This window comes from Elephas maximus, chromosome 2 (assembly GCF_024166365.1).
Source record: "Elephas maximus indicus isolate mEleMax1 chromosome 2, mEleMax1 primary haplotype, whole genome shotgun sequence".
Taxonomy (NCBI): Eukaryota; Metazoa; Chordata; class Mammalia; order Proboscidea; family Elephantidae; genus Elephas; species Elephas maximus.
The window spans coordinates 215,595,755-215,607,970 of NC_064820.1; the positions used below are offsets into that span (position 1 = coordinate 215,595,755).

At 48.6% G+C, this 12,216-nt stretch overlaps 1 protein-coding gene across 12 annotated transcripts in view; it reads right to left on the bottom strand.

The window, feature by feature from the left end:
* The window catches only part of MPRIP (myosin phosphatase Rho interacting protein), a 211,661-nt gene extending 204,768 nt beyond the window's left edge, over positions 1-6,893 (bottom strand). For 10 of the 12 annotated variants that reach the window (XM_049874770.1, XM_049874771.1, XM_049874762.1 and 7 more), the window contains exon 1: positions 6,445-6,893. In XM_049874770.1, coding sequence (XP_049730727.1) covers positions 6,445-6,567 — 123 coding nt within the window. In that variant the 5' untranslated portion in view covers positions 6,568-6,893. The remainder of the gene's footprint in view (positions 1-6,444) is intronic. The other 2 variants (XM_049874772.1, XM_049874773.1) reach the window with 1 other exon arrangement.
* Positions 6,894-12,216: the final 5,323 nt, after the last annotated feature.

Here is a 12,216-nt window from a genome sequence, read left to right on the forward strand (position 1 = left end):
ACCGGCAGCACAGCCATCACACTCGGTACTTCTCCCGAGAGGTTCAGCGCACAGCCAGTGGCCACGCAGGGCTGCCGAGCACTTGGAAAGCAGCTAGCTAAACAGAAATATGTTGTAAGCTTAGAGTACACACAATAATAACTTCTTCACACTATTACTGTTGTTGGGCACCATCGAGTCTATTTGAACTCACAGACCCCCCCATGGGGCAGAGTAGAACGACCTCATAGAGTTTTCCTGGCTGTAATCTTTACGGGAGCAGGCTGCCAGGTCTTTTCTCTCACAGAGCAGCTGGGTGTGTTCGAACTACCAACCTGTCAATTAGCAGCTGAGTGCTTAACTGATGTGCCACCAGGGCTCCTGCTGGAATGATAATTTGGATATATTACATAAATTCTATAAATTAAAGTTATTAATTTCACCTAATCTTACTTTTTTAATGTGACAATGACAAAATGTTAAATTACATATGTGGCCTGAATGAGAGCTCACACAGTGCTGGTCTAGCCTAAGGGTTGGCAAACCACAGCAGGCCAAATCCACTCTGCCACCTGAGAACCAAGAATGGCTTTTATATTTTTAAAGTGGTTATAAAAGTACCTACATAAACTCCTCAAATTTGTCTGTTAGCCTACATAGCCTAAAATATTTACTATCTATCCCTACAAGAAAAAATTTGTCAATCCCTGGTCTAGACTCTAGAAACAGACACTCAATCCAGGGAACACAAGGATCAGAGGGCAGGTCTGGGATGTGACACACTCCCTGCCAAACCACCTACATAAGTCACACATCCTCCCAGGAGGGTACACTGCTTCTGAGGTAAATATTAAGTCAAAGAACAGGAAAGTCTAAGAAGTCAGAAGGACAAAGGGACAAGGACGAAACGACTCACAGATCCAGTCCAGGCAGCCCACCACATCTGGGGTTCCCACCTCCAAGGCCTCAGCAGCCCTGGGCACAGTGGGGCAAAGAATTAGACATGAAGGCGGAATAGCCTGGGAAGGGGTCAAGACTAACCCTCTTAGGGTAAGAGTGAAGATTGAGGCCTGAGGAGGTGAAACAACCCAGCCAAGGTCACACAAGAAACAGGACTACAACTTAAGCTCTAACGTAGTTCTTCCCACAAAAAAGTGATGATGAAAGTCACACAAATCAGCAGGAGAATCAGACTTCATGTTGGAACCCTGGAAACCCAGACAGAGGCTGGGAAGAGGGTTTGGAAGCTGAGAACCCTGGGTTCCAGACCTGGTTCTCCCACTCACCACCATCTGCCTCCAGTTCACTTCCCTGGCCTCCCCTCCCGTCTTCTGGTTCTGCCACTTTCTTCTCTCTGGTTTCACTCTATGCCAGGCAGGGATTGGGGGTGGTAGGGGATGGGTAGTAACTGCTTAATGAGTATGGGGTTTCCTTTTGGGGTAGTTACAAAGTTCTAGAACTGGACAGAAGTGATGGTTGTACACCATTGTGAATGTACTAAATGACACTGAATTGTACACTATAAAATGGTTAAAATGGTGAATTTTGTTATGTGAATTTTACCACAAGAAAAAAAAAAATCCTACCCCTGCCCCTACCCTCCACCTGAACTCTAAACCAAGACCCCTTACTGCCTGAGGAGGTAATTCCACCAAAGAATTAAGTGGGCATCTCTACAAAGTCAAAACTTACCCTATCACCCCCCAAATCTGTTAGTCTTTTTTAGAGGTACCTCTATCCACTCAGGTCTCCAAGCTAGTAACGTGGGAGTTACCCTCAACCTCACTGCTGATCAACTGTCACTATCCTGTCCCTAGTTTCTGCGGGCTCCTGCCATCCTCACCACCACTGATCTGGAGAAGACCTTTATTGTAATTTACCTGGGCTGCTTCAAGAGCCTCTATTAGAACTTCTGCCTTCAGCTAGAATTCTTTTCCTGAGAAAAAAATCTGGTACATTAAAAAGGTAACCATAAAAATATCTATAAAAGAATTAATATTAGCGACTATTTTATAATCTTAGAAAGAGGGCCTTCCTAAGCATGAGACTAAAACACCCAACTATAGAGGAAAACACCGATTTAACTGCCTTGACATTTAAAACTATCATATGAAGAAAAAAAAAAAAATCACCATAAAACCAAACATCAAACCCGTTGCCACTGAGTTGATTCTGACTCATGGCAACCCCATGTGCATCAGAGTAGAACTATGCTCCTCCATAGGGTTTTCAGTAGTTGATTTTTAGAAGCAGGTCATCAAGCCTTTCTTCGGAGGTGCCTCTGGGTGGACTCCAATCGCCAACCTTTCAGTTAATAGCTAATAGCTAAGTCATTAACCTTTTGTACCATACAGGGACTCTCTAGAAGAAAATATCTGCCATATATAATGGACATCAGTTTACTATCTACAGTGGGGTGGGCAAACAATGCCTCATGGGCCAAATCCTGCTGCCCACCTGTTTTTGTAAATAAAGTTTTATTGGCACATAGCCACAGGTATTATACAGCTGTAATGATGGCAGAACTGAGTAGTTGCCACAGAGACTATGGTCCACAAAGCCTAAAATGTTTACTATCTGGTCCTTTACAGAAAAAGTTTGCTGACCCCTGGTCTAGAGTATACATAGAAACCTCCTATAAATCAAGAGAGGAAAAAAACTGACCCAACAGAAAAACAGGCAAACAATATGAACAGGCAATCCACAGAAGAAACAAAAAATACTCAAAAATTATAAAAAGAAGCTTGGCCTCACCGGTAACGAGGGAAATTATTAAAGAATTAAATCATTTGAAAATATCCAGTCTGGGCAATGGTATGACACAGCCTTTTTTGGAAGGCAGTTTGGTAGTATCTGTAAAAAAACTGAATGCATTTGATGTCAACCCAGCCATTCTATTTTTGGGTATCTGCCCCAGAGAAATACTTGCATGTGTGCACGCATACACACTCCCAAAAGCATTTACAGAGATGTTCACTGAGGCATTCACTGTTTGTAACAGCAAAACCTGGAAGTAGCCCAGATGCCCATCAATAAGTGAATAGTTAAATGATGGTACAACTTTAATGGTATAATACCTAAAAAGGCTTTGGTATTCACATGTAATATCATGAAAAGATCTCTAAGACATATTGTTAGAAAAAGAAAAAAAAAGGTTGCAAGGCAAATACTACAACCGTTTAGGTTTAAAAAGGTTTAACTGCATACCCGGTAAACCCAGTGCCGTCGAGTCGATTCCGACTCATAGCAACCCTATAAGACAGAACAGAACTGCCCCATAGGGTTTCCACTGCATATGTAAGTCCATACGTACGCAGAGTAATGCACAGAAGAGCTGGAAGGACACACGCCACCCTGTGGGCAGGGTCTGGACTGGAGGGTGGTTGACAAGTAATACAGGACTGTCACTTGTAGCTTATCCTGGGCGACTCTGAATTCCAGGGGTGAGGAGGTGGCAAGGGACTGCTCCATTCCAAACTAGCATCTAAAGGTCCCTAGGGGAGCGCTCAAACCTGCCCTGTGGAACACTTACACAACACAACCACCCCAGACATCACTGTCTTCATCATGCACTCATGGGATGCCCCTTACAGACCCTGAACAGGAGTAAGGGCAAGAATGGTGGCTGAGAGACCCTGGCTCTGTCCCTGTCCTGGCCAAGTCACTTCTCTTCTACGGGGGTTCAGTCTTCTCATCAGTAAAAAAGAAGTGGTTAAATTAGCTGCTCTGTGTCTCTTCCAAATCTGATGGAAGAGGTTTCCCCTGAACAATTCTAGGGGGGAAACAAACAAACAAAATCCACAGCTGAGGAAATAAAGTTCAAATCAGAAGAAGGAGGCTGGGAGGCATGTGAAACGTCTGCTCCTGGGAAGACAGCATCCCAATAGCCAAAGCCAGTTGCTGCTTGCTGTCGCTCGTGGCCTCCCTGGCCTCAGTGTCCTTGCCCACTAAAGAGTGGGTGGCCTCAATGATTGCTGATATAGCTTCCAGCCTGGACGGTCTAAAATAAGCTCAGGGCGCTCAGGGCGGTGAGGGGCAGGAGGAAGCAGGGGCTTGGGGGAGACTAGTGGGAACGGATTGGCTGAGGTTTTCTAACTAAGCCTGAGCCTATAAGGATGGGAGTAAAGGACTGGGGGAGGGCCGGATGCAGAGAGCAGCAGCTAAGGCTGTTGGCAACAGCACTGAGGTTCCCTCCTCTTTTTTCAAAAGCAGTTTCTTCCTGAAAGATCCCAGGAGGTAGAAGCCTGGCTAATCTCTCCCAGCACAAATAACCCCACTCATTATTTCAGAAATTGCCATTCCAGTTGTGCCCTGGAGGTCTCAAGCCTATTCCTAAACCCACAATTCAACTCTGGATACAGCGAAAAAGTAAAGTATTTTAAATCCATCCCCCCTTCTATTTAATAATCAACAGATCTTAAAAAAAAAATTTTTTTTTTCTTTTAACAGACTCAACTCAGATATGCAGGTTCCACTAATATTCGTAAGAATCAGAAAACGGCCCCTATGAGGTTTAAATACCTAATTTACCAAATTTGGCAGTTGTTTGGAATAACCAGGAAACTTAGAAAGCTCTCCCAGAACATCCTGTGCCAAGCCCTGAAACTTCCTAAGTCAAAGCTGGCTATTCTGTGGGTGGTTGGTTTGTTTTTAAATTGTAAGAAAAAGAAGTCTAATATCATTCCTTGCTTTTCACGACAGCCGGCAAGGGAGGCCAGCCAGGGAGCCCTATTCCCAATTTATAGATAAGGAAATAAAATATACAGAGGCAAAGTGACTTGTTCAAGGGCAATGGCTCAAAGTGAAAGCCAAGGCTTGAAGCAAAACCTCTTGATTCTTAGCGCAGGACCCTCATCACAACGCAAGCGGCTTCCTAGGAAACAGCATCCAGGTAAGAAGAGGTACTCAGTCCTCCCCCAAAGTCTGTCCCTGAAACTCGAGAGCACCTGACTAGAAAAATGACTTCTACCTTCCCAAGCTGACTTTTCCTTCTCGAAGGCCCTTCATGTTCGCACAACGCATGACTTCACAGCTCTGAGTGTTTGGTTAAGCTTTTTGGTTTTAGGTGCTGAAAGTCGGAGACCTGACGTTGGTGGAAGGCCCCGCACCCCGGGCTTCAATCTCTGTCCTGCCACCCGACTTGTCCACTGTGTGAACAAATCCATCCTGGGTGCATTTAAGCAGCATTAAATCAGCCAGGCTGGGAGCACTTCAAAGCTGTCTTCAGTCTAAGGGTTCTTCTGCAGGAATGGCTACAACTAGGTCACACTGGCCTGGAATGTGAAGGAAGCTCCCTGGCCTACTAAGCTGGTCCGGGATCAGAAGATGCTCTGAAGAAAACCGAGACTGGAGAGACAGAAAGGAGAGTCCACCAACACATTCCAAGGAGATATAAACAAAGCCTGGTCAGGAATCAAGCTCTGTGTGTCCCAAGCCCTCCATGTGTTCATGAATCCTGGAAGGCTGGGAGTTCGAAAGCCAGGGCAGCAGGTCCCAAAAGTCCATGGGGCCGTGGCCGAATCCCTTGGTGAGCTTTAAAAGTACACTCTCCCCATCTCAAGTCTCCAGCTCTGGGGCCCTGGGGGAGGGGGGAGGGGTCTGTCCTTAAAGGCCGACAGTGATGCAGGTTTGGGAGCCACTAAACTAGTTCAAAGCCCTCATCTGACAGATGCCTGGCAAAGTGAGGACCAACAGGTCTCCGTTTTTCTGCCAGCGAATGGAGGGTGGGGAAGGTGGGCTGGGAGAGGAGCCTCCAACTCTGCCATCAACAAAAGGCCCTCCAGTTTAAATTCAAGTGCAAGACCTTCCTCCCCACACAACAGGAGGCTTCAACCCTCATGGCCACTGACAGCGATGATGACTTAGAATCAGGGTAGGCCAGGCCTGTCAGGACCACAAACATCCTGTCCCCGGTCACTCTGGGTGGACAAGTCCAAGTGTGGCCCCAAGACGACTCTGAGGGCCCTTTGAAGCAGCAGGCCATCCCCAAGCACTTTGTCCCTCCTAAGAAAACCCAGGCATTTTTGAGTCACCCGAAACGCATGAATCACATGGCAGCGATGGGAACAGGAGAGGATGTTATTTTTCGGCATACTTGAGGATTTTCCCTTTGTCCGCCTCTATCCATGCACTTCCCACCGCCCACACTGCCATCCCTGGTCCCAGACTAGAGCACATCTTCCCGGTTACAGCGGGTTTGCAACGCTAGGCCCGCCCCCACCAGCCTCGGGACGAGACACCGTCAGGCACGTCCCGGGGCAGGTCGGGGTCCGGCGGGTGCCGGGGTGTGGGTGCGTTTCGTGGGCCCAGGGGGTGTCTGGCCCAAGCTAGCTGCCGGGGGGCGCGCAGTCCCCACCCTCGGTCTCCTGGCCCCGGTCCCCCGCCCTCGATCCCCCGGCCCCGGTCTCCTGCCCTCGGTCCCCTGACCCCCGTTCCCCCGACCCCCGCCCAGTTCGCGGCGCTCACCTGGCTCAGGTCCTCGTCGTTGAGCAGATGCGACTCGCGCGGCTTGAAGCAGTTCTGACACTTGCTCTTGTTGAAGATGTTGGCCTGGAATTTCCGGCACGGGTTCTCCTTGGCAGCCGACATGGCCGGCGGGCGGGCTCGCTGGGGCGCGGGCCGTCACAAGCCGGGCCGCGGGGCCATGCCGGGCTCTCGGCCGGCGCCGGTCGGGGCGGCCTGGCGGGCGGGCTGCTGCGAGCCGCCCGCAGAAAGGGCCTCAGGAACGCGCGGCCCCGCCGCTGCCCCGGGGTCACCTTAGGGCGCGGTGCTCCGGTGCGCCCGGCCGGTCCCGCCGGTCTCCCGCCGCCTCCGCGCCCCGCGGCCGCCGGTCCCCGCCACCTCCGCGCCCCGCGGCCGCTGCAAATAGGAGCGAAGCGCCGAGCGCGTTCCCGGGCGCGTCACCGGGCGGCGGGCGGGGGCGGGGCGCGGAGGCCGCCTTGGGGCCGCGCACGGGGCGGGGCCACGTCCCGGTACGACCAGCAGCCTCGCGGGCCAATGGCAGCGGCGCGCTCCCCCTAACAAAGAAACCCCTCAGCCAATAGGAGCCTGGGGCGGGGACAAAGGGCACGGGCGCAAGGTATCTTGTGCGGCGCCGGGAGGTGGAGGCGCGGCCTGGGACGTCCAGGTTTGGTGGACCCGCGCGGGCCGGCCGACCTGACAGCTGCGGAGGCGGGGCGGGAGGGAGGGGCGCGGGGAGGGCGGGGCTCGCCGCAAACCTCCGGCTGGCGGTCCCGCCTTACCGCCGAATTCTGTGCACCAGACAGAGCACCGTCCAAGCCCGGGCCAGGGCTGTGCTGGCCTCAGTAACATACTGGACGCGATGGTCGTAGTTAGCGTTGTAATAGTGCTAGATACAGGTCCAAGAGCTGGTATTTTATACATGAGGAAACTAAGGCGCAGAGAAGTAATAGGAGACGTAGTATTTCAAGGGATGGCTAAGAGCTGTCAGCCTTTAGGAACTGTCAGTTCTGTTGCAGGACAGAAGTGAAGGCTTGCCCTGTGCCTGGTCCTGAGCTAGCTATGATTTCCTCCATTATAACCTTGATGAAATGAAGACTCGGACACCTGCAGTAATTTGTACAAATGGTTCTGTTAAGAAGGGGCCGAGCCGCCAGTCTACTCTGTCCGCTGCCCACTGTCCACTCTCCTAGCCAAAATACCCCTGGGAGAAAGCTGTGAGGAGGCACGGGCAGCAGGCGGTAAGGAAAGCACTCTTTAGGAAAACTAGGGGTGACTTCGGAAAGGGGAAATTTGAGCAAGCAGTGAGAGGGGAGGTAGGGAAGGCAGGAGCTGGCGGGATGAGACTACAGGGATTCTGTGAGGGCCAGGTCACACAGGCCTGTACTCAGAGCTCAGCTGTGTAAATGTCATTTCATGGGCAGCAGAGAGTCAGGCAAGTTTTTAAAGGGGAGGTGAGTTAACTCAACCTTCACAGAGGCGGTGACATTGAAGCACGTGGTATTGGCAGCCACAGCAGCTGTTGCTTAGGGAATGGAAAGGCTTAGGAGGGGAAGGAGTAATGCTGCCCTAGCAGAAGTTTGTACTTTTCCTCTGATCATCTGGTGACTATCCCAGGGAGGTGGATTTCACCTTGGTGTAAGAAAACACCAAGGGAGCTGCAGAAGGTAGAATCAAAATCCTGCAGCAGCTTGAGGGATAAAGCACCTACCTCACTAGCTGTGTGGCCTTGGGAAAGTCCCTTAAACTGCCAGGTGCCTCAGTTACCTCATCTGCAAAATGGGCACAATTTTATGATTGTTGTGAACATTGAATGATAGAATGCTTATAAAATATTTAGCATAACATGGCAAAAAGTTAATTGGTGAATCTAGGCAAAGGGTATATTGTGTTTATTGTACTCTTTTTGCAACTTTTCTGTTGGTTTAAATTTTTTGCCAAATAAAAAAGGGAAAGAGGCATGATTTTTGTCTGCATAGAATATGAAGAAACTGATACCAATGGTGGCCTCTGGAGAGGGGAGCTGAGTAATTGAGAGGTGACCTACTTTTAATTTTCATTGTAAGCCCTTTTGTTCCTTTTGGACTTGGTATTGTGTGCATGTACAACTTATTTTTAAATACTTTTTAAAAGTCCTACCCGTTCTTCAAGGCTAACTCAAAGGCCATCTCCCTAAGGAAATGCTTGTATGTCCTGCTCAGGTCAGGAAACACACACACACGCGGACCTGCCTGTGTGGGAGGCAGTTCAGCCACAAGATGCAGGAAAGAGTTGAATTCAGTGATTCAGGCTGCGTGCCTGGAAGGCGTTTGCACTCTAGCAAGTAGAGACAGAGAGAGAGGAGGTCAACAAACAAAGTCAGTCCAGGCTATTGTGGGGACCCAGAGTGTTGAGGGGCCTCCAGCTCCATTTTCGGCCACAGAGACAGCCCCTTGGAGGAGGTGGTGCCTGTGCTGAGTCTTGAAAGTTGAGTAAGATCCAGCTGGGACAAGGTAAAGGGTGAAACCAAAGTGTGCACTTATGAATGCAAGCACCTCCAATTTACTAGTCCGTGTAGGGGTAGGGAGGGTGACAAACAATGGGAGTGATTGGGAGGATTAAATAGATGGTATGTACAGAGGGTTTAGCACATACTAGAGGAGTAGCCAATTCCTTGGAAACTCTTGGAAACTCTATCAGAATCGACTCAACGGCACTGGGTTTAGAGGAGTAGCTATTAGATTAAAGCTCAACCTCTTTAGTGAGGTAGGTATTGTTGATGTTATATTATTATTTCACTTCCATTTTACAGAAGACACACATGAGGCTCAGGGCATTTAGGGAACTTGCCTATGGGCATAGTTATAGACCTTGTAAGTGGAGCTTCAAACCCACCGTCCAATGCCAGAGCTGCCAGCTGGCCTGGGCAAGGAGAAGCCATTACTTTTTAAACACTGTTTTACACTGAGCTCTTAAATGAGTGCTGTTGGTCTGGAGAATGAACCAGAAGCAATGATACTGGAAACACCATTGATCAGGAAACTACCACAATTGCTCCGAGATGAGGGAAGATGAGGGTGTAAACTAGGACAGGGCCAATGGGAATGAATTCAGGAGATAGTTAGAAGACGGAATAGGCAGAATGGGGGTGGGGGCAAGAGAGAGGAGTTAGACTGGACCACTCACTGTATTGTTCTTCAAACCTCAATGGGGCTGTGAGCCCAAGGAGGGCAGGGCTGGGCCTGGGTTCCTATAGCATTCCCAGTGCTGGTTCAGGGACTGGCCCAGAGCAGATGCTCAAAAAACACATGAGGAACGGATGGATGAAACTTAGTCTGCCTTTTACTGTAGTATCTCCCCACTAGATTATAAAATTCAAGCAGACAAGGTGTTTCTTAATAAGTGTGCTCTTATTTAACAAGAGGCCTTGAACAGCACTTTGCACAAGGTTAAATATTCAGTGTATATACGTAAGCATGTATTGGCTGTACACTTATGATTACTCACTTTATTGTGTGTAGTGTTTATGTCAAAAAAACAAGCCAACAAAGAAGCAAGCAAAGGCCTCTCAGGTGGGCCCCAAATGAAGGTAAGTCCTCCTCTCCGGGTGGCTGCCTCCCTTGATAGCCTTCCTAGCATACTACAAGGGGACAGAATTTACACACACACGTACCACACGCATGAATGACACATACACACGTACATACACACCCACAGACATATACATATACACAGTGCACACACGTACATACATACACATGCACATATGTATACATGTGTGCACACTCACATGCACACATGTATGAGTATCCACTCCCACATCATACATAGAGATGGCAACTGTTTTGATTTTGATCCTCGTAGATTTGTCTGTTCTTGAACTTTATATTTATGAATCTGCCCTCTTTTGCATTTGGCTTTTTTCACGTAACGCTCTCTGTGAGATTCACCCGTGTTGTGTGTGTATCAGTGCTTACGTTGTTTCTCATTGCTGCCTAGCAGTCCATTGTGGAAAAGGGCTTATCTGCCCATGCTCCCGTGGGTGGCCATTTTGGTTGTTTCCAGTTTGGGGCCTTTATGAGTAAAGCTGTCATGAACATCATTGTGGATGTCTTTTGGTGGGCATGAGACTTATTTCTATTGGGAGTACCCAAAAGGGCAATTGTTGAGTTGTATGCTAAATGTAGGTTAAACTTTCTAAGAAACTGCCAGATAGTTCTCCGAGCCTGAGAGGTCTTCAAAGCCCAAAGCTTAGCTTTCTTTTTCCCTTCCTCTTCTAATTTCTCCTCATCTGACCTCAGTCCTCCAGTAGTTCTTTTCCAAACTTGCTTGAAAGTAAGATTCACCTGAGGGAACATGTTACATATACAGATTACCAGAGCCCTCCCACAGAAATTCTAAATCATTATATCTGCTGGAGTGCAGGAATCTTTTTTAGGCAAGTTTTGGAAACAGTAGATGAAGCAGTGGTTTTCAATTTCAGCTATACCTGTGGATTTTTTGTTGTTGTTGTTGTTAAATCTACTCCAGGCCCCCAATCCCAGATACTCTGACTTAATTGTTATTTTTTTAAAGCTCTGTAGGTGATTGTAACGTCCAGGCAGGGTTGAGAACCACTGGTTAAAGGCTCTGAGGTCAGACACACCTAGAATAATCCTTGTAGCAGTCATGTCTCAGTTGGCAATTGCTGTTTTACTCCCCAGCCTTAATGGCCTGACCCATTTTGTTGTGAGTTGATTAGGCTCAGCAGTTCTGCTGGTCTTGCATGGAGACTTTTTATGGAGTATTTGGAGACCCCATCAGGACCTGAACCTGTGGGCCACTGGACCTTTCCTTACAGTCTCAGAGCCTCTTCTCTCCATGTGGCCACTCCATGTGGCCCTTCCACACAGACAGTCCATGTCTTACATGACATCTCATGGTTCCCAAAAGTGAGTGTTCCAGGAGGGAAGAAGCAGAAGCTTCCAGTCCTCTTAAAGGCAGGGCTGGGAATGGGCACAGCCCACTTGTACCGCATTCTGTTAGTTAACACAAACCAAGGGCTTACCCAGATTCAAAGGTGTGAACCCAAGAACATAGTGTTCTTTAAGGCCTTCTTAGGGGTCGGCTACTACAAATAGCCTCTCCTTCCTAGGGTTATTGTGAGGACTAAATAAATTAATATATGTGACATGTCCAGAACAGTACCTGACACATAATAAGTGCTCGCTAACTATCAACATCTATTATGAAAGGCTTTTGTCATCTTTCCATCACTATGTTCTCTCAGCCTGGGCTGAGTTTCTCTGCCATGCCTATGCTCGAGGCTGACATTTCCTGTGTACGAGTGGATAGTTAATGTTTTAGGCTTTGCAGGCCATAGGATTTTTGTCCCAAATACTCAACTCTGCCATTGTAGCTGGTGCATGAAACCAGCCATAGACCGTACATGAATGAATGAGCATGGCTGTGTTCCAATAAAACTTTATGTACAATAACAAGTGGTAGGCTGGATTGGCCCACAAGCTGTAGTTTGCCTGCCCCGGAGCTGGCCATCTCTTTTCCTGTTGCCTGAGCCTGACCTGCCCAGTTAGTATCTCTGAAGGGTAGGTCTCCCTCATTGTGGTCTACCCCTGTCAGCCATCTTGTCAGTTTTGGGGGAATCCACCACCATCAGGCTCTGACACTGGCCTGGGCTCTAGGCCAGGTGCTGGGCATTCTTCACACATTGCCTCACCAAGCCCAACTACAACCATTTGAAGTCAGCACAGCAGTGCCCCGTTTTGCCCAAGGGGGTCCTTAGTACTCCTGCCCATACAA